Raw genomic sequence first — 22387 nt, 5'->3', positions numbered from 1 at the left:
CGTATTCCTGTGTGTGTGTATGTGTCCCTACTGTATGTGTGTGTGTGTGTGTGTGTGTGTGTGTGTGTGTGTGTGTGTGTGTGTGTGTGTGTGTGTGTGTGTGTGTGTGTGTGTGTGTGTGTGTGTGTGTGTGTGTGTGTGCGCCTGCCAGCAGGTCTGGGGAACAGATGCAGGCTCCGGGCCAACGGGGCCGACGCCGGAGATGAGAAGCCAGCTATGGAGCTCCATCTCCAGGGAGCGGCTGCTGCGAGCCGGGGCCTCGGCTGGAGCGCTGAGGTAATGGAATCAGGCCCTTTTCCTGGACATCACTCTCTCCATCTGTCTCTCTCTGACCGCCTGTCTGTCTCTCACACTGTCCATCCACCTGCTGACCTGTCTGCATGGGTGTGTGCCTGCTTTGCTAATGCAACCAAGTGAATGCGTGTCCTTGTCAGTCCCGAGCGGTAGCGAGTAGGTTGCTTACACTCACTCCCCGTTATAAAGGCCCGTTAAACACAACAGCTCCGCCAAATGAGCTAGCTCTCTTGGCGTGGTTAGCGCATGCGCTTTGCAAGCGGGAGATCGGAGGATCGAAGCCACAGATCCTCCATTCCTCGCAACAAATCGATATCATGATACATTATAACTGTCTACTCTTTTCTCTCTTTTTCTCCCGCTTTGTCCATCTTTCACTCCCCCTAGTCCTTTTAGCCTGAGGCTCACCCTTTCAAAACAAAAGTCGCAGAAATGCATTTTTATGTAATATGCAGGAAGAAATGACGGCAGGGACTTTCCATGACAAAGCTTGTGAGATGACTCAAGCTACTGTGTATACTAAACATCGAATTCTAAGACAAACAAAGTCCATAGCCTCTAAACAATGAAGGAGACAATCCAGTAAATTGTTGTAATTGTGCTGAAGCAGAGCGCTGACTAATTGCCTTGGAGTGTAAACTTTGCAAAGAAAAACACGTTTTCAGAACATTTGTACTCGCTGAAACTGGGACACGTTCAGGACTTTCCCAAGCTCAGGCTAACCTTTGATCGCGCTCATCGTCTGAGAAAACAATTAGGAAAATTAGAAAAGAGCCCCAAAATGGGTCAAATAATGTATTTGTCACAGGAGGAGGAGCGAGGCTCACAGCATCTGTGAGCGTTTAAAGCAGTCGGCACCGGGGAGATTCACAAGCTGATGACAGACAGATCAAACGGCGTGTAGCCTTTGAATGTCTCTATGGGTTTGGGTGGATGGAGGAGGCACCTCTATGGGAACGAGGCAGACGGAGCTTGTAAAGTGCGTGACTTCCTAAAACCGGGGACATGACTCAGCACAGTAAAACTACAGTAAATCTACTGTACATGCATCCATCTAACTGCTCCATCAGACCCATCATAATGAACTCTACTAATGAAACCAATGAATGAATTGTTTGGAATCCAAGGCAGAACACAAAATGGAGGTTTGGATGAAGTACAGTTATAAAATGGTGATGCTGATGATGCTGATGAAGGGAAACATGTAGAAATGAAATTATTATTGATTACACTTACTGTACAGGTGCTATATGTAGCATTGTTAGCACTTTGCCAATTTTCAGCCAGCTTTGTATCATTACAAAAGTCAGTAGTATATTATGCAAATTAACACATTCACTGCCAGCCGTTTTTTTTTTTACTGTAGGTAGCTTCTGCCAAGCGGTTTTTTGAGGATTCTGGCTCATTTTACAAGAGCCGAGGATAATTTTCTGCTTGGACTTTGTGAACACGAAGTTCACAAAAGTACTAATAGAATGTGTGCTTTCTCTGTCTAAAAGAGTTAGTTTGTAGAGTTAGTAGTTATGTAGATATTAGCCGTTGAGTACAGCATGGTTTCAGCGTCTGAGACAGGAAGCTGAGATAATCGCAGTTTTGTGAAATTCAATCAAACAGGCAGAAGAGTCACTTTAACCATTTATTTTTGGCATCAGTGAGAGATCAGACATCTGAACAATATAGTTCTGAACACCCTCTCCTTCAAACTCCTCCCTCCGTGGGCGTGTCTGGTGGCGTTTGTCACAAGCCAGTTTCTCCTGCCTGTCTGAGCAGTGAGCAGCCTCCCTCTCTGGCGGCCCCTCGTCGGCGAGTGTGGCGAGTGTGGACTGTGGATGGGGCTCAATCGTTTCTTGGATTTTCGGTTGAGAGCTTTGATGAAGCTTTGTGCGATTCTAGGCTTTATGCTGCCCACCCAGTCTATTTTTGAAACCCCCCACCGTTGTGCGCCCGTGTGCAGCAGCGTGAAAGCGTTTTCGCCTACAGTATGAGAATGAGGCTCGTTCGTTTCTGGGTTTTCGGAATGCGTGCGATTCTGGCCTTTCTGCGGGTGTTTCAAAGTGTGTTTCACCCATAATCTATTATGCAAATTTGCAATCCCCCACGCCAGCACCCAGGCACCGCTCTCCGCTCTCGGTGTGCTGCTGCTGGCGCGGCCGCTCTCGGGCGAGTCTGGTGACTGATGACTGTAAAATCGCCAAGCCATTTCCTTGAGAATGGCTTCCTCCCGCGGCTGTTTTTGGTTGGCTTTCTCTCTGTCGGGAGAGCACTGTCGCCACTTAGTTGGTCGGTAAAATAGATTATACACATTCAATACTTCCAATATTTTTATAGGAGACGTGGGGGGCATTGATCCACGTAGCACCGTCAAAAAAAAAAATACATATTTTTTGACATCTCAACTCGTCATTGGCAGTGAACGGTTGGATTGTGTTTGACGAGTCAACTTGTCATTGGCAGTGAACGTGTTAACAATGTTTCACTTCCCTCCATCTTGCCTGGACCGAGAGCTCCCAGTTCATTCGCAGAACTTCCTGGTCCAAATGATGTCATAATGATGTCATTTGTAGCAGTTTTGCCATGGTGTCACTATTACTGTCACTATCACTATCACTATCACTATTACTATTACCATCACTATCATTATTGCTCTCTCTACCTTAACTCATTGAGTGCCAATGACGACTAAAGTCGTCAATTCAAATAGTAACGTAGAGTGCCAATGACGACTAAAGTCGTCAATTGCGTTTTTTGACGGTGGGACGTGGATCAAAGCCTGATGCATCTCCTGTAAAAGTATGGGGGATTTTGAAGGTGTATAAGCTATTTTACGGACCCATTAGGTGGCGACAGTGCTCTCCAGATTAGAGAAAGGTGAGGAAAAAAACAGAGAAGAAGCGTGGGCACACGGAAACCGATGCATGCTGTAACGTTAGCTGTGCCTGTGCAGCAGCCAATCTGCTCCCACAATTGAGCCTTTCTGTCTGTTGCGATAGCCCCTCCACATGATTAGTTGCCAGAAAAGGAGCACCCGACACAAGCGTCTTTCTGAAAAGATAAATTATTCTCAGCTGGAAGCGCTGGGAGCCGGCGACAAAAACGGCGGAGTGCTGTGAAAATAGGCTGGGTGCAGCGAGCACACTTTGAAACGTGCAGTGGAAAATTCAGAGCAGAGAGCCACCAGAGACACTCCCACGGAGGAGGAGTGTGCAGTTGAGGGGGGTGGGGCACGCAGGGCACCATACAACACCGACCCAGACAGCAGGCTCGATGGACAGACAGATTGGCAAACACAAGCTAGAATATCTGATGCCCACCAGCAGTAAATCAAGACCAGCAAGAAAGTGTAGGGTCTGCGCACGCAGGGGCCAGCGCTGCTGGTTGCAGCTAAAAAATATTATTTTGCCATCAAAATTCCTTTGTTTTCGCTCTTTTATTGAAGGAAATTATTTTTGAGGTGTCACTACATCAGAAAATATTAGCTTCAGAGTCAGTGATGTGCTTGAAATGCTTCATTTCACAAAAGGCTCATTATCTCAGCTTCTAGTTTGAAACGTCTGTTTTTGCTGAAACCAACCTATATTCTACTGCTGATAACTATAGAACGGAAAATGATATCAATAAACTTTTTTTTGCTGATGATACAAGATAGTCTCATCGTTCTTTGGGCGTGTTCGGTGTTTACATAGTAATATCACACAATATTCTGTGGGCCTCGAGAAATAACTGAAAACGCTCTGAAAGGGCTGGCACTGGGAGCATCCGTTTTCCAAAAGTGGCTGGCACTCAATGAGTTAATTCTGAGAACCTCCTGGACTAAATGGCATCATTATGACATCATTTGGACCAGGAAGTTCTTGCTACTGATTTTGTAATGATACAAAGCTGGTTGAAAATCAGCAAAGTGGCCCTTTAAACATCATATACCATTGTGAAATGAATTGTGATACCTTGGTAGAATTACTGAAACAAATGAGATCAGGATAAAGACAATTGTTCATATTTATCTCACTTCAGCGGTATTGTTATTGGTAGTGCTTCTCAAAATTAAGACCACATTTCCTATAAAACCTGTTGCTGGATGTCATGTCGATATTACTACTTGTTCCCCCTCTGACTCCATGGTGTACATGTACGTTTGTTTTCTCTTTGGCTTCACTGAAGAGGAGTAACATGTTGGGAGTGATTTTTTCATCAGCCTTTCACTCGTTACACTGTCTGTAAATTATTGTGAGAAACTGAAAGCTTTAGCGCCGTTTGCAGAGGTGGAAAGGGTACTGACAAATCCTACTCAACAACTCAAGTACAAGTATTGTTACTTTAGTGGAAATTAACTCAAGTACAAGTAAAAGTAATAGTCCAGGAAATTAATCAAGTAAGAGTAAAAAAGTTGCCGATTTAAAAGTACTCAAAGTACTCAAGTAAAAGTACATTTGCGTTGGTTAGAGGTTTGTTTCTCTGGTTGAACCTGACCCAGCCCGTGGGGTGGGGCCGGAATTTCCTCTCTATTCCTCGGACCCGGTCCGGGCTCGTGGTCAGATATAATGCCCCTTTTATATATATATATATAAATGGGGTAATATTTGGTGTGGTAATCAGAATGTTATATGTACATTGTAATCTTAGTTAGAACATTATCAATCACTGTATTATTCATGAGATTGAACAGACAACACGGATATAGTTTAGATAAATAGCCAACTTACAATTTCAGGTTCGGGCCAGGCTCGGCTCAGACAGAACGGGCTCGGCTCGGGTCAGGCTTATTTTTTTGGGCCCGATCTAAGCTCTAATTTGGCATTACTTTAAAAATATATATATATTTTAATTTTGTTCCCCAATACATTTCACACATCTAACACCTTATGTGTTACCTAAGCTGTCTTTGTCTGTCTTGTCTTTCATACTGAACAGCTCGTTCAGATGCAGTGCCAATGCTAGCTACTCTGCTGTTTTCATTTACTCAATGTACATTTAAAAAATACTCAAGTAGAATATTTATTATTAAAATTACTCAAGTAAGAGTAAAAGTATAGCATTATAAAAATACTTAAAAAGTACAAATCCTCAAAAAACTACTAAAGTATATGTACTTGACTACTTTTACTTGAGCACTTTCCACCTCTGGCCGTTTGTGCCTTCATCCTGTTCTGTGCCATAAATCAATGCTATACCAATGTCTCAAAATTTACTTGGTGATGCCGTGATGATTTGTTGACATACAAATTCTACACATACTGTAGTCCACAATGAAAGGGCCTTGTCTTACCGAGGTCGGAGCACTGCACCACGCGCAGGTGGCACTGGCAGCGGAAGGGGCACTTGGGTCCGGCAGGCATGGGAGGGGGACCTGGAACACCTCTGCCACCCGGGTCAGGCAGACCGGACCCCGCATCGTCCTCCATCATGAAGTCCAGGAAGCCAGACTGGCGGAAAGGCAACGCCCAGCAGGCGGTGACCAGGAGCAGAGAGAGACAGGCCGACCTCATGGTGCTGCTGGCAGGAAACACAACACAGGTCAAGGGTTAGGACAGATGCACTTTGAATTTAAATTTGAAGGTTGGCACTGTAGTTCATTCACCATTTTTGAAAATAATATGTGTATATATGTGGAAGTGTATACCCCCCAAAAAACAACAACAACAACAACAACACTGCAGAAAGAAAGTAGGCAGAGTCTAGGGAGACTCGGCATGTAACAATAAGAAGGTTTGAGTGATGGACATTGTGTGAGAGCTAGAGAGACAGAGATGTGAAGACAGAGAGGCAAAGGGCAAAGGGGAGAGGTGGAAGGCCAGAGGCTAGAAGGCTAAGTACATGGGCATAATAATGTTGTAGGCTTGGCTAAATAATTACCTATTTAACTGGTGAGCTTGAGGCAAAGCTGAAAGAGGAGGGCTTATAGTGCAAACCATAAGAAGAAATTATGCAATATTACTTTGCCATGTGTCCCTTATGGCGAAGTAATATTAAAGGGATAGTTCACTTCTTCTTTTTTAAAGTCTAGTCCTATTTGCTACTTACCAATGATGATGTTGATTGGTAGAGTTATTTCTCAGCACAATTCATGCTGTGCCTCATTGTAGCTGGAACGTTGGGGAAAAAACAAATGCAAGGTCAATGGGATCACGCTCCTGTCTGTACAAGTTGACTGAAGCTCACTCAAATTGACTTTGTGTGCACTGTGTGTGTGTGTGTGTGTGTGTGTGTGTGTGTGTGTGTGTGTGTGTGTGTGTGTGTGTGTGTGTGTGTGTGTGTGTGTGCTCTGTGGATGACATTTTAGTGAGCTTCTGTCAGCTTGTACATACAGGAGCGTGACCCCATTGACCTTGCATTTGTTTTTGCCCAACTTTGCAGAGCTACTATGAAGAACCTGGATTGTGCTGAGAAAGAACTCTACCAATCAACATCATCATTGGTAAGTAGCAAATAGGGCTAGACTTTAAAAAATGTGAACTTTAAGGGTGCATCAAGTTACTATAGAGAGGAAGCAAAATTACCTATTCCAAGAGGTTAAACTGGCAATATCTCTAAACATTATGAATATGCTACAACATACAAAACAACATACACATTTGTATTAGTATTTTACTAGTCTCGCTTGCCAGACTATCTCTGTTTCGAGCGCAGGAGAGTCTGGCTCCTCTTACTCTCACTCTGGTATAGAGCTCAACAGTCATGTGACGTTCCATGACGTCTCCTGGTCCAGAAGAGAATTCAAGGGGAATTTAAGGGGATAATTAAAGCACGGGACAGCATTATACTGTGTGCCGATGGCTAACTTCCCCCTGCTGTCCTGGTCGCTGCTCCACCCTCTGCTGATCTGGGGAGAGCTGTAGACTAGCACCATGCTTCCTCCGACACATGCGCAGTTGCCAGACACTTCTTTTCACCTGACAGCGGGGAGCTTCACCAGCAGGACGTAGCACGTGGGACGATCACGCTATTCCCATCAGTTCCCTTCCAGGCGCTCCGACCGACCACAAGAGGCACTAGTGCAGCGACCAGGACACATACTCCTAATCCGGCTTCCCACCCGCAGACACAGCCAATCATGCCTGTATGGAAGACCGACCAATCTGGAGGTAACACAGGGGGACACGAACCTGCGACCCTTGTGTTGCTATAGGCAGGGAATCTAATAGACGCTACCCGGACGCCCGGACATTTCCTTTCTTTAACCGGAAGAGAATTCCCCATTCATTTTCTCCATAAACATTTCGAAAAATCCTTATATAATGAGTTTCAAGGCTGAAACCAGGCCAACCAGCGACCTACGATCGTGAGTGAGTGTTTCACTTGGAGCAAAAACAACAAATAAAAACAGGGGGGTTGGGGGGAATTCTCTTCCGGACCAGGAGACGTCATGGAACGTCACGTCTCCGTTATCTTTACAACCATCCACTGAAAGTACCAAGCAGGCCTGCTTTATTGCACAATCCAAATCTTTGTCAAAACTTGCATTTTCAGCGTGTATGTTGCTAGCTTGCTAGCTAGCGTTGTTGTTTCACAGCAGCAGAGGCATTTGAGAGCAACACGCAGGGAGCAGAAAGGGATTTCCATTTGCTCTGACTGAAATGGTCGGCACCGATGTCATTGCTTATCCAGGCTTATCCAGCCTGCTTCCAGTAAGTCAGACTAGTATTTTACTGTTGGTCTGGCATCTCTTCCCCAGCTCTCACAAGGCACACGAAAGCTCTGGGAACCAGTTTGACTGAGCACCAGACGATTAGCATAGATACCATCTGCATTAGCGTTCATAATGCGGCGTGGGTGCATGGTGGATTTCTACTGTTGATATTATTATTTTTCTATTCAAAATTCATTAAGATAATTTGTATGCTATAGGCTGCATTACTTTTTTATTTACTCTTGTCAATGTGTGTCAAAAATACAAAAAAAATACAAGCACTGAAGGATTTAGCGAGTCACTGGGAGACTGGGAGAACCCTGTCTCCCTATGCAGCCATGTATTTCTGACCACAACCACAACCCAGTTCACGTAGACACACACACATGCCCACGCACGCGTGCATGCGCACACACACACACACACACACACACACACACACACACACACACACACACACACACACACACACACCCCTCTCTCTCTCTCAACCTCACATAGACATACACTGTGTAAACGGGCACACATACTGACAAACTCCATGACCTTTAACAGACACACACACACACACACACACAGACACACAAACACACATGTACACACATACCTTACACACACACACACACACACACACACACACACACACACACACACACACACACACACACACACAGACAGACAGACAGACAGACACACACACACACACACAGACACACACACACACACACACAGACATACACACACATCCACAGACACACACACACAACCGCCACGACCCAGCAATCTGCTTGTCATGCTTAAAGCCAAACGTTCCTCCTTCCCTCTTGCTGCCACAATAATTGAAGGGCAGATGTGAGCCGCAGCTGCTAACAAATGATCTGGGAGCAGTCAGTCTGCAGCAGCCCTTGACCTGAACACCATGGCCAGGATGATGAAACTGACCCCAAACCAGCTGGCCAGACCTGAAAGTGACACTGGCCTGCTTTTATCTGACTCAATGGTCTGTGTGCATGTGTACTGTATGTGCATACTTTATCGTGTGTGTGTGTGTGTGTGTGTCTGCATGGTCTGAGGCATGACTGAGTGAGAAAGCAATGAGTGCATGCGTTGTGTGTATACAAGCTGGCCCACATTTACAGTATCAAGCCGACGTACGACAGAAAACTGTGTACGATCGTCACGTAGCATGTGAGCGGAGGCCACGATGAAACCCCGCGACAGCTCTCACCCCGTGTATGCAGTTAATAGAGCTAGCGTGGACGTGCGGTGCAATGTTTCTTTTAATTATTATTTTATTCATCACCTAAAAGTGTAGCCTACAGCAAAATATATTTAGCAAAAGCCGACTGTCACTCGCATTCCCAATAACCTCAGGGCTTTGTAAATTCCAAATATCAAAATGAATTGAAAAACCATGTTATGTAATTATTCCCTAAAATAATGACATATTTTCACCAAACAAAGTCCACAGTTTCAATCCTTTTTGTTGGTGTTAATGGAAACTATTTGCAATTAACGGGGTGAAATCTCTTGCAACAGATCCAACAGTCAGGCCATTCCCAGCAATTCCTTGAAAGCAGAGAGCGTTCGTTTCTGTTTATTTGTCATTTATGAAGGGTCCAAAATGTTGCCCGCATTTTCGCGAGAGGCATGGGGCTTTTTTTTACTTAATAGATGACAAATATAAACTGGAAAACGCACATCCGCTCTCCTTGGTCACGCAATTGCTCGAAATGACCCAACTACAGCACAAATTCAGCACAGTTCAGATGGAGTTCACTGTGCACGGAATTTTTTTATTGCTGCATTTTTCCGAGTTCTTTAATTACACATTTCAGGCTGCCAAATAAAACTAATTTGTCTTGCGACATTATATTTTCAATTTCAAGGTCAGGGAAGTGTCTTCCGCAATGTCGTGAAATCAGGGGGCGAGGTCTCTGAAAGGAGAATATTATAGTTTCATTTTATGGTTTTAGTATTATGGTTTTGATTCCAGCCATCAAATTGATCAGTGAGTGCTCATTGTTACGCTGTGATTGGCGAGATACGAATGCTTCATTAAATGCCACATGAACGGTATCGTAAGAGACATACACTGCGTTTTCTGCACACCCTTGATAAATGAGGGCCTGTGTGTGTCTGTGTTTGTGTGTCTCTGGGCCCTATCTTCGCAAAAGCGGATTTCAGCGCAAAAATGTGGGGATAGATGGCATTATCCTATCGTCAGCAGCGCGCAATTACTTTGCTCTAAGAGCTTTGAAAACCAGGACATCAAATTCTGCTGCTAAAATTGCGTAACCAGCAGATTATTTGGTGAGGCAATCAACTATAATTCACTGAGAAACTTTTATCACATTGCAAGGAGGGGTTATGGTAAATGAATTGAGAAAACTTGTACATTATAGCCTACTTGCAATAGGCTATTCACCTTCACCTGCTATCCCATAACCCGGAGAGTCGGTGGCACCACAGCAGCCGATCTATCACAAGCTCTCTCCATCTCTCTCTGTCCTCGGCATGAGTCGGCAGCTCAATGTTTCACCGAGTTTTAATTGAGTCCACTGTAAATCCTCCAATCTTTTCTTTTGTCTCCGCCGTTTACCCGCTGCAAACACGTTTTTATTGTCCCACCCCAGTCAACAAAATAAGCCGAATTGCATCAAAACACTGATGTTTTTTCTAACAGGTATATGATGTGATGGTGTCGTTATGAGATAGGGATAATATATCCAGTCAATTGGCCTACCCTACACCTATCCAAATTACGCATGGGGAGAATTACAGCATGCCTCACGCAAACTGTATTACAGGGACTGCAAGATGGGAATCTGATTGATGTAACGCCCAGGCATTGCGAGGCCACACCTGTGAATAATTCTGGTGGTTAACACCACCCAAATCCCATTTGCGGTGTGCATAAATGATTTGGCACGCCTCTAATGTGCGCTTGCGCCCGTTGTTGTAATGAGTTATGCTCCTCCACGAATAATTGCATCCCCACCATATTTTGGGGCTGTTTTAACTTAAAAACAGGGAGGTCACGTCTACCCAAACAATTAAATAATTTTTAAACCGTTATGTTTCTGTATAAATCATTACAATATGCTGAGGTGGGGATGCGTTTAGCTGCTGCCGGGCGGGGGTGCAAAACTCTGCATAACACCTGGACACATGCGCAAGGCGATCTGCTATCGTTAAGGCATGCAAATAGGGATGTAACGATAACGATAACCGGTTTGAATGATAACTGTGATAAAATTCCTTACGATAACCGTACCGTTTAAAATTTTCATTATCATTAAAACCGTGGTACCGTGATTACTGTGGTACCGTAATTACAGTGCTTTGAAAAACATGGTAAATACTGTCCATCACAAAAGTTGGCAACAGTCTCCTAGATGCAAATGTGCAGCCTTGGAGAAATGATTTCAGTGAGTATATCGATCCTTTTTGGGTCTGAGTTTTCAATATAAAACATTGTAAAATGATTTCAGTGAGTCTCTCAGTACTTTTTGAACATTTTCAGCAATTTTTTACGAATACCGTGATAATACAATAACCGTGATAATTTTGGTCATAATAATCGTGATGTGAAATTGTCATACCGTTACATCTCTACACGCAAACAGGTGCGCAAGCGCAAATAGGGGATATCGCCTGTACCAAGATAGGGCCCTCTGTGTTTATGTGTGTGTGTGTGTGTGTGTGTGTGTGTGTGTGTGTGTGTGTGTGCGTGTGCGCGTGCGCGTGCGAGTGAATCAGAGCATGCAATCAATGCCTGTTTAAATTTTCTAAGAGTGTGTGTGTGTATGAGAGAGAGAGAGAAAGGGAGAATAAGAGCTGTGTGTGTGGGCGTGCGTGTGTGTGTGTGTGTGTGTGTGTGTGTGCACGTGCTTGTGCGTGTGTGTGTGCAGCTCAGGGTTGCATCAGGTCAGGGGGATCACGGCTCAGTGTCTTCCAACACGAGTCGTAATTATAGTCCCAGTCCACAAGACTGTCACCGCTGCCTTAGACACACTGTACAGCTACTGTACACTCCATTGGATACAATGCTGGTAGGCTATATAACATAGGCTACATCATGAAATATTCACTTCAGCCTAAGCCAGCCTACGTGAAAAGATGTGTCGACATTGTTCACGTGGACGTGCGTACGTGCCCGAGTCTGACAACGTGAAGAAGTTGAATAATGTCATTTTGCGTGTTGTCCATGTAGTAGTAGCCTAGTGCAAATTTTCCATAGTACTGTAGCTACGTAGATTATCCTATTTTTCTATTTGGTAATCTCTTAAAACAGACTTTCAACGTGCATTGAAAATCTGTCGGCAGGCTCCGTCAAAAGGGGTGCAACAGTGCTAGCACGCATGCTGCGCTTTACCCGATCAAAATGAAGTGAACGTGACCGGTGTGTTGTCAAAACTTACCATTTTCAGCGTATAGCAAGTTGCTACTTGCTACTAGCAACAAGCTAGAGTTGTTATTGTTGTTTCATAGCAACGGACTGATTTGAGAGTGACACGCAGGGAGCAGAAAATAAATCCATGAATGGGCAGAGCCGGTCGGTTGGAGCCAATGGCAGAGGTTGCAGGGAGCGGAAAGGGATTTTCTTCCGCTGCCGACCGCGCCTCTTGAGTTCCTGTTGCACCACATTGAAATGGGGCTGCCCCCAGAGGTTAGAGGGAAAACGTTTTTTTTTGTCTATTGTTTGTACATTTGGTAATGTGTGTTTGAGAGAGGGAACACTGCTGCTCTCCGCAGTATTGAGAGGGACAGGAGAGAGAGAGAGAGAGAGAGAGAGAGAGAGAGAGAGAGAGAGAGAGAGAGAGAGAGAGAGAGAGAGAGAGAGAGAGAGAGAGAGAGAGAGAGAGAGAGAGAGAGAGAGAGAGAGAGAGAGAGAGAGAGTGTGTGTGTGTGTGTGAGAGAGAGAGAAAACTGTTTGATGCGGGTGTGTCATTGTGTGGCAAATGGGCATCATAGGCCCATTAGGCTATACTATTCTTTGGAAAGAAAAAAAGTGAGTGGGGGTCCGTCCCGTCCCGTTTTCCTGGGATGTAATGTTGGCAACCCTAGTGCTTAAATACACTGTACAGCTACTGTATGCTCCAGTGGATACACTGTACAGCTACTGTATGCTCCAGTGGATACACTGTACAGCTACTGTATGCTCCAGTGGATACACTGTACAGCTACTGTATGCTCCAGTGGATACACTGTACAGCTACTGTATGCTCCAGTGGATACACTGTACAGCTACTGTATGCTCCAGTGGATACAGTACTTGCGTATACAGTACACATAAGTTTGGAACTCTTGGAATTCTTTATCACTTTCATTTAGACAATTATTGGCTGTCTTGGCTAGTAAATGCTAATTTTGTCTCTCTATGAGTACCGCAGGGATGGGCATATTTTGGTAGGCTTACCCAGAAGTCCTTGCACTTCCTGGTTCCTACGTGTAAAAGTCATTGGGATTTTTGTATGGGAATTTTGGTTAAATGGATGAAATAAGATCCATAGTTAACAAAAGTTTATGAACCATCGAACGTTGTGTTCAGCAAGATAATCTTCACAAATGAGGACCACTTTTATGACTTGAAGCATTTTCTGAAAATCCTATGAAAGAAAAGGCATTTACGCTTCGAAAATCATAAAAGTCATAAAAATCATTTCTGCTGTATTCTATTACCCTTTCCCTGTTGGTTTACGTAACTGAAAAACCTAAGAAACACTGGAAGGGTGAAATAATACGTCAGCCCTGAGAGCTTGGAGTTTTGTCACAGTGTGTAATGTCTAGATGCACTTTTCCATTTTGCCTCAGCTGGAACGATGGAGCATGTGGAGAGAGGTGTTGAAACCAAGACTCTGGTCTGAACATACAGTATTGTTCTAGTCTCCTCCACTGGCTGAGTAATCTTGGCTGTATCACACTGCCTTATCTAAGAGTAGCAAACCCAGTCCAATGAAAACCTCGTCTGCACACTTGGCTGGGGTGTTTTCCCATCTTCTTGGCGTTGGAGATACAAAACACATCTGTGCCAAATAGTATTTGTAGTTACTTTTGATCATTTGTTGTATTCTGTTGGGATGCCAGATGGGTTGGGTTTGACTCACAGAACAATATTGATTGCCATAAACTTTGACAGTCACCGGAAAGTATTTAATGTCAATTTATCATACTTTTCTTAGTCATACGGATGCAGTGAACTCTACACATCTGGGACATGATGCAGATTACAACAAACTGAGAATTTTCAGCAGTACTATTGTAACCAGCTCTGATCTGAACGGGATGATACCAGCCCATTCGCCAGATTAAAATGTTGGCATTGTACGTTTCTAGAATCCACAGAAATGTAAAATATGAACATTTCTGAACGAAAATAGATGTAATTTCACATTTCACATTAAATAATTAACGTTGTACACGTCATAATGACAGACTGAGGTTTAAGGAGGGAGAAGGGGTAAGAGTGGCAGACCTTTAAACCCAATGTACACCAGATGCAGTACGGAACAGACTATCGTCCATGTTAGGGAAAAAATACGCACCTGTTCTATGTTCTATGCGTCTGACAGATTACATGGGTGTGGGTCTGTTAAGGCAACTGCACGGACCCCTAACGCAGCCAGTGGACATAGGCCTTTAGCATTTCCGACTTGCAACTTTATGTCAGATGAGAGAGCTGGTTTGAATCCTGACGACCCAAACCATAACCCTAACTCCAACCAAGTTGTTTTGCTTGCCTAAACTTAACCGCCATTGCGAGCCGTGGTACCCCGGCCGAAATGGGGCGGTAGCCACGGAGCAACTTGCTACCGGGCCGAGTCAGTGGTCACGGTAACCAGGAAGTAGTGGTGGCTCCTCAGAGGTAGAGGCAAGGGAGGCGGGGACGTGCCTGAGCAAGTAACCAGGAAGAGCCGTGTCTGTGCTGGAGGACCGCAATGTTCATATTTGACATTTCTGTAGATTCTAGATACATACAATGCCTACATTTTATTCTGGTGATTGGGTTGGATGATACACATGAAAGAACAGAGGAACTACTGAACCTTATGTCCTCTGCTTTGACCCTTGACTACAGGCACATAAACGGACGGACGGACACACTTGACTACAGGCACATAAATGGACAGACGGACACACACACACACACACACACACACCCACACACACCCGTGTGCAGCATATATTAAAGACGACCCCCTGTGTTTCCTGCCATCAGTCTTTGTCCATAAACATTTTGGTAGCTTTTAATGTGAACCAGACAGGCAAGGAGAAGAGAGAGAGAGAGCGCTCTTGCAGCGACCTCTCATAATTTAATGCTATGAGCATTTAACAACTCCAGCTTTACTGCACAGACACAAATATTTAATTACTGCCATCTAGTTAGTGAGTCATAATCAGGCCCAGGACTTGTTCCTGAGAGTAAAATGAGAATTTGAAAATAAAAACAGGCAATGGCAAAACAGGAGATTTCAGAGAGATTACTACGGATCACAACTAACAATGTGTAACCATAGCTGCAGAAACTTCAAGTGGTATTACAGTATATCCATAAGGTTGGCTTTGGAGTGGTTTGAAGGTATCATGCACTGTGGAAGAACATTGCCTGTGTAATGAAAGCAGCAGTGAAGAATCAAATAAATAGGATCGCTGCACTGTGGTGAAAGTGTCTAGGTGGATGCTCATCCAAGGCCCGTCAGCAGACACAGAGCAAGCAAAAACGGCTAAACTGCCATCTCAAAGAAAGTTGAAATTCAATCGGTTTCTGCAGCTTTCACAGTTTGGAACCTGGACAACCTGATGTGCCCCAGACCTCTGTGCTTCATCACCAGGCTGCTCAGCCTCAGATGCATCCACACAACCTACACACCTCGAGCATCTATGAGCACTTGAGCTCCTCAAACAACACATTTACTTGAGGTGTGTGTGTGTGTGTGTGTGTGTGTGTGTGTGTGTGTGTGTGTGTGTGTGTGTGTGTGTGTGTGTGTGTGTGTGTGTGTGTGTGTGTGTGTGTGTGTGTGTGTGTGTGTGTGTGTGTGTGTGTGTGTGTGTGTGTAGGTGCTAGACCTAGAGGGCTATCGACACAGCATGCTGGAACATGCCTTGACCACGCAACTCCAAATCTTGCCAGTGTCAGCATTTCCTATTCCTCCAAATAAGATGAACAACTGGGGCAGAGACCCAATTGGAAAACTGGTCCAGTTTCTTTTCTTCCCCTCGTCAGATGGGACTTTCCTAAACATTGGAAGTCAGGGCACTTGATCACAGCAAGCTGTAAATCAAACCTGATTGAGTCTAGGGTTGCTCACAAAATATGTCATCAACTTTTTGCTTCAGATTGATGCTTTGTTGAGACAAAAACCTTGACACAGCTCTGCTTGCAATTACATTGACTTGTTGCTAGTAATGTTACGTTTTTTTTTTTAAATAGTTGTATTCACCTTATGTAGCCCTGCCCACTTGACCCGTTTGTGTTACGACTTCCTGTTCAAAACGCCGGCTGTTTTACCTGCTCAAACCAGAGATCGTCTCTGTGTCAAAGCTAGTGTGACTCACTGGAAGCAGATTGCGGGGATAACCTCTGCAACAGGAAGTGTAAACACAATCGGTTCTGATTGTCTTGCCTTTTGACACATTCAGATGTTTTAAACAGACACGTTTTGTTGTCAATCCAACTGCAATACTGGGTTTAAACCTGCTCTGGCACGTCAATAAAACACAGCAAATAACTAAAACTAAGGGTGGTAAAATACCCCGATATTGCATTTCCAACAGCATTACTTCCACTCTTTAGTTCCAGCCTTGTTTTAATCATGTTTTAGCAACGATTTAGAAGTGCCACCTTCTCCTTCTTGTAAGGAAGTGTTCTAATGAATGAAATATTCTGCTAATCTGGCACATGTACAAACCAAACATCTGCAGCGTCATGTGTGCATGAACGCTAATTGCATGAAGCTATTCTCCCCGAGGTCCTTCACATAATTGATCGTTTCAGCATGGCTTCATGCAGGGAACATGCCCAGTATCACGTCGTCGCCGCCACGTTCCATGCCAGCTTACAGTAGAAAGTGCGACAGGCTTTATTCACAGGGCACTGGACTGACACTAATAATCAATAAAATCAGTAGTAACCACACAATTTAGCGCCTCAATTAATTTTGTAAACTGTGCATAGTTTTCAAAAGAGACTCACGGTAAAAAAAAAAAAAAAAAATTTGACAAATTCTAAAGGTTTATGTTGGGCTTTAGTGACTTTCGCCAAACAGGATTTGATTGAGGAAGTCGTGCAAGGGGTCAAGCCAACACAGATTTCACTCGGACCTGCGACCAGTGGGGAGTCCATAATCATTTGCTTTGTGAATCTCACAGCGCTGAGATCAGTGCTCCTTCGGGCCTTCAAAAGAGCTAGAGTGACCTTTTGAGGGCCAGCTGGGGCCTGTCAAAGTGAATGTTTGTGTGTAGGAGTGATGTAAAAAGTAGAGACGAGGCTGGGCTTCAGACCTGCATCTTTTTTCCCCATTATATATATTATATATATATATATATATATATATATATATATATATATATATATATATATATATATATATATACTGTATATATATATATATACTGTATATATATTTTTTTTCCTACTTTTTTTCAGAACATCAAAAAACAAACAAGCTCAGACACAGGACAATAAAAGAAAGAAAAAGCATACATATATTATCGACATTCCAATATTACAACGTGGTGCTACCAGCCGCATAACGTGCTTATGTGCTTGTAAGAGATGTTGTGTATGGGATCCCACACAAGGGGTCCATAAGAAACCAGCTGGACGAGTCACCCGTCGCCCCTAACCTTGGCAAAGTAGGCCAGAAACGGGTCCCAGATAATAAACAATATTTTAAGTGAGTTGGTCCTCAGGAACCTGAGTCTCTCCATCCGTATAACAGAGATAATGTCCGCCAACCCACAGCTGAAAACAAGGTGGGGAGGGGGACTTACATTCCTGCAGAATGAGTTTCTTGGCGACAGTTGTCCCCTGTGTCAGCCCTTTAAGCATGCCTATCTTCTGATCTCTCCTCTCTGGTCTCTCCCTGTGAAGCTGTGCGCCTGTGACTCATCTCTCCATATCTGATCTCTGAGAAAAAGGGGGCGGAGGTTGACATTTCCGGTTGTAGCGGCATCCTTGTCAATCCTCCCGTCTTCCTCTTTTGTCTCATATCTCTCTCCCTCTCTCTATCTCTCTCTCCCTCCCTCTCTCTCCCTCCCCGCTGTCCCCCAGAAGTCTGGCCCCAGTGTTTCTAATGATTCCCAGACAGGAAACAGATTACACTGGAGAGAGGCAGAGCTCAATTGGAGTAGTAGGTCTCACGTTGCCTCTCTGCCTTTCTCGTGATCTCTCCCCCTTACCTTTCGTTGAAATTTAGCGCATGTAAAATATCAACGAGACACCCAGAACCAGATACTAACATCACCAATCAGAGATGTAACGGTATGAAAATTTCACATCACGATTATCGTGAGAAAAATTATCACGGTTATGGTATTATCACGGTATTCATAAGAAATTGCTGAAAATGTTCAAAAATTACTGAGAGACTCACTGAAATCATTTTACGTTTTATATTGAAAACTCAGACCCAAAAAGGATTGAGACACTGAAATCATTTCTCCAAGGCTGCATGTTTGCATCTGGGAGACTGTTGCCAACTTTGGTTGATGATGGACAGTATTTACCATGTTTTTCAAAGCACTGTAATCACGGTACCACGGTAATCACGGTACCACGGTAATCACGGTACCACGGTAATCACGGTACCATGGTTTTAATGATAATGAAAATTTGAAACGGTACGGTTATCGTAAGGAATTTTATCACTGTTATCATTAAAACCGGTTATCGTTACACCCCTAAAATCAAACTACCATTCACTCAAACTTATCTTCTTTCCCTGCGTTTAGCAGACCACACCATGTTGTGACGGAGGGAGCACTAAAAAGCAGACGGCCATCCCACCCTCCACCTATACTACCCCCATCCAACCCCCCCCCCCCCTTCCCCCCCGTCTCCCCTTAACCCTCCACAGGCCTGCCTCTGCCTCTGCAGCGCGTCTGTCAGCAATGAATCATGGCAAGGTATTTACAAGGCTACAGGACATTTAAAACACGTGTGGCCCTTTTAAGCCCATCAGCGACTCAATGTGCTGTCCACTCCCATGTGTTTGCATGTGTACTCGCACACGCGAGCGTGAGCGGTATATGCGGGAACGCTGCAACTTTGGAGTGATTCTACGTGTTCTTCGCTGGCCGTCCACTCAGGAGTGGTTTGTCAGTGTTTTCAGCAGATTTTCTAACGTATCAGGGGATTTTCTAAGTGAGAACATCTGAAAATATGCAAAGACACGGCCAACAAACATCTTCAGAGCCAAAAAGATCTTGTAACGGGAGTCGTGCCAAATCAATCTTGCTTGGAAACTAGCCTGCCGGTCAGTCAACCTTTCTTTTTCAACAAATATATTTGGCTTAGCAAATGCCCCTGACACCACGACAGTGTATTTCCTGGAGGTTTTATGCAGAAAAATACGCGTCAGACTAATAACTATCATCTAAGGCACGCCTGGTGTTCTGAGCCGGAGCATGGGAGAGCCAGCCAGCGGTTCAACCACACTTCAGCTGTTCCATAAGAAACGCTGTAGGCCTGCCATCAACTTCACTCCCATTATCAACCGTCCAGCTAGCCTGCTCTCCCTTTCTTCTCTTTCCATCTCCTCCTCCCTTTCTTCTGCTCCTTCCTCCCCTCCACCTCTCCTCCCTTCATCTCCCATATGCAGCTCAAGGTATTTTCTCTCTGTCTGACCCTTCTACAAGAAGAAAGGCCACAATGATTGACATGTGGAACTTTCTGGTATCCCAGTGAGCAGGAGAAAAAAAGCATTCGTGGTAATGTCCATTCAACTCCATTGTTCTCTTGGTGCATGGACCCAGAGAGTTGAAGTCCAGATGGAAACAATGCAGCCCCTGGGTGCAAGTCTGGGCCTTGTCTCATCCAAACCTTCCGCTCACTCATTCCTGCCTCAAATATCAAACATCTGCTCAGCTGAGTACAACAGTGTGTGAAGCATATTTACTGTATAGCCTACTATTTCAGCACAGTATAAGCTTACGGGGATAGTTTTGTGTGGCTTTATTCTATTCTACCCCTACACACCCTCTCACATTTCATTGGGTTTAGTTTGTCTCAATTTCTTTCCATTCTAGTCCGTTCAAAGCAATACAGTACAGATGAGCCCAATTACTGTATGTTTCCCCTGCTGGCGATAGGGATGTACTGAGTTAGCTGGGAGTTGTGTGGTGGCTTGCCGGGAAGCCTTCAGACCCCGCTTTGATAGAGAAAGCTGTAGCACTACAGGATTAATAGCACTGTGCATTGCCAGGTACAACTTTCTCCCCCCTTCAAAGCCTCTCTCTTTAGTTGCCCCTGGCAGTTCGGGTCCTGTTCTGCTCCTGTGGAAACAGGCTGAGAGAGGTCCACGTTGATAAGAAGCAGAGCTGCACAGCGGACAGATAAGAGATTGGGAGTTTGGGGTGGAAATGGTCTGGTTGCACTGCGAGATGAACTACTGAGATGGAAAGTCTGAGACGCCCAGGAACACAGACTTTTCCAATGAAAGGCTTGACAAACACTAATGGGCTGAATCAACACAAAGAAATCCTTGTTGTTATTTCAGCTCCCCCTCACCCCACTCTTTTGCTTGTAGAATGCCCAAATGCCAGAGAGAGAGAGAGAGTGGGAGAGAGAGGTAGAATGAGAGAAAACTAAAAAGAGAGAGAGAAAGCCAGTGATTAAAAGCAACAACTGAACTGAGGATAAAAGCACTCGTAAACCTAATGTCTTTCCCATTGAAGCCAGTGACTAAAAAAAGAGGAGAGACAACCTGTGAGATTATGTAGAAAGAAATGTCCTCACTTCTCCCCTCACTCAACTCCTTTTCTAGTGTGTAGCTATAACAACACGTCATATTAGCTGGCTATGCCTGTCGAGTGATAAGCTAACACACCCATGCACATGTATGTTGAGGATAGCTCGTCCCATATGAGCAAAATCCAAACAATCAACAAGCCATGTCAAAACACTTGACTTGATCAATTGCCAAAGGAGGCAACAAAGTGAAAACCGCAAAGCAGAAAAGTCAACTGAGAAACCGCTGAGAAGATAACATGGAATTCAATGGTGGATACCTTGGAAATGTCTGATGAGCAAAAAGTTCTTTCTTTTTTTTTGGCACATCAGTGGAGTAGACGACCAGCATCAACTGTGCTACCACACCCCCTTCCTCCCCTAGCTGGTGCTCTTTCCAATGTGCTGTATGCATGGGCTGGGAATGATTAGTTAGAGCCCTCTCATCCCAAAGCCAAGCCTGCTGTGGGAATAAGACCTGGCAACGTAGCTGGAACATACACAACCACACAAAGGCTGCAGAGATACAGAGACACATGAAGAATCAAACATATTCACATCCATCATGGCACACAGACAGTATAGAAATATCCATGGATGTAATTGTGCAAGAAAACACAAAAAGTCATCTTTTCTTCTCAGCAAATACATCACTTTTAAATCATGGATAATAAAAAAATATATATAATGATATATTCTGCTACACTGGAGTTTGATCATCTATGTAAAAATCACATGCTAAAAATGCAGGAAAACATTGTTCACACAAGGATTTGCTGCAGCAACTCCAAAGTTATCCAAAAGTCAAATTCAGTAAAACCTCCACCATCCCTGCTGAAACCCTCACATCCCCCCATTGAGTGTAATACCCAGACTTTCCTCCGTGCAATGCGTGCATCCCCCAGCCATACTCTAGACTGTAATACCCAGACTTTCCTCCGTGCATCCCTGGCTTGTCCCAGAGGTAAAGGATTAGCCTACCTGTTCCCAGTAGAAGCCAGGCAAAGAGTAGCGTGCCGCAAGATGAGCTTGACTCCCAAAATCCAGCTGAGAATGGGGGGGATGAAACAGTGAAGCGCCTGCGAGGGCCTATGGGGTAATTGGACTCAGAACGCGTGCAGCCAGGACCAAGCAGGTGTGCTCTGTCACGGCAAGGGGAGGAGAGAGAGGGAGAAGGGCAGAGCGAGCAAGAGAGACTGGAGAGAGAGGAGAGAGAGAGAGAGAGAGAGAGACAGGGGGAGGGAGGGGTCCAACCGCTGAGCTGTCCTCTTGGGGCTGAAACAATTGGTGGAGAACTTCCCCCGGTCTCCGCTGCTGCGTGCTCCAAGAACAGCTGGAAATGGAGAAGGGAGGAAGGGAGGAGAGAGAGAGAGAGAGAGAGAGAGAGAGAGAGAGAGAGAGAGAGAGAGAGAGAGAGAGAGATGAGGGAAAGAGGAGAGAAAGAGGCATAGACTTGAGTTTAGGGCAATAAGCAGCGACTCGGCCGGCAGCCACCCTCACTGTGTCATCTGGTAATG

General features: G+C 44.6%; 1 protein-coding gene across 2 annotated transcripts in view; it reads right to left on the bottom strand.

Moving 5' to 3' along the window:
• The window catches only part of dcn (decorin), a 37752-nt gene extending 15653 nt beyond the window's left edge, over positions 1-22099 (bottom strand). The window contains exons 1-2 of one of the 2 annotated variants that reach the window (XM_083659760.1): positions 21852-22099; positions 5558-5784 (exon numbers count right to left, since the gene is read on the bottom strand). In XM_083659760.1, the coding sequence (XP_083515886.1) occupies positions 5558-5777 (220 nt within the window). In that variant the 5' untranslated portion in view covers positions 5778-5784; positions 21852-22099. The remainder of the gene's footprint in view (positions 1-5557; positions 5785-21851) is intronic. The other variant, XM_083659761.1, reaches the window with a different exon arrangement.
• Positions 22100-22387: the final 288 nt, after the last annotated feature.

The sequence above is a fragment of the Poromitra crassiceps genome (assembly GCF_964638095.1).
Source record: "Poromitra crassiceps genome assembly, chromosome: 2".
Classification (NCBI taxonomy): Eukaryota; Metazoa; Chordata; class Actinopteri; order Beryciformes; family Melamphaidae; genus Poromitra; species Poromitra crassiceps.
Note: the sequence above shows the minus strand (reverse complement) of the source record. Positions and strands in the feature narration are given on the sequence as shown.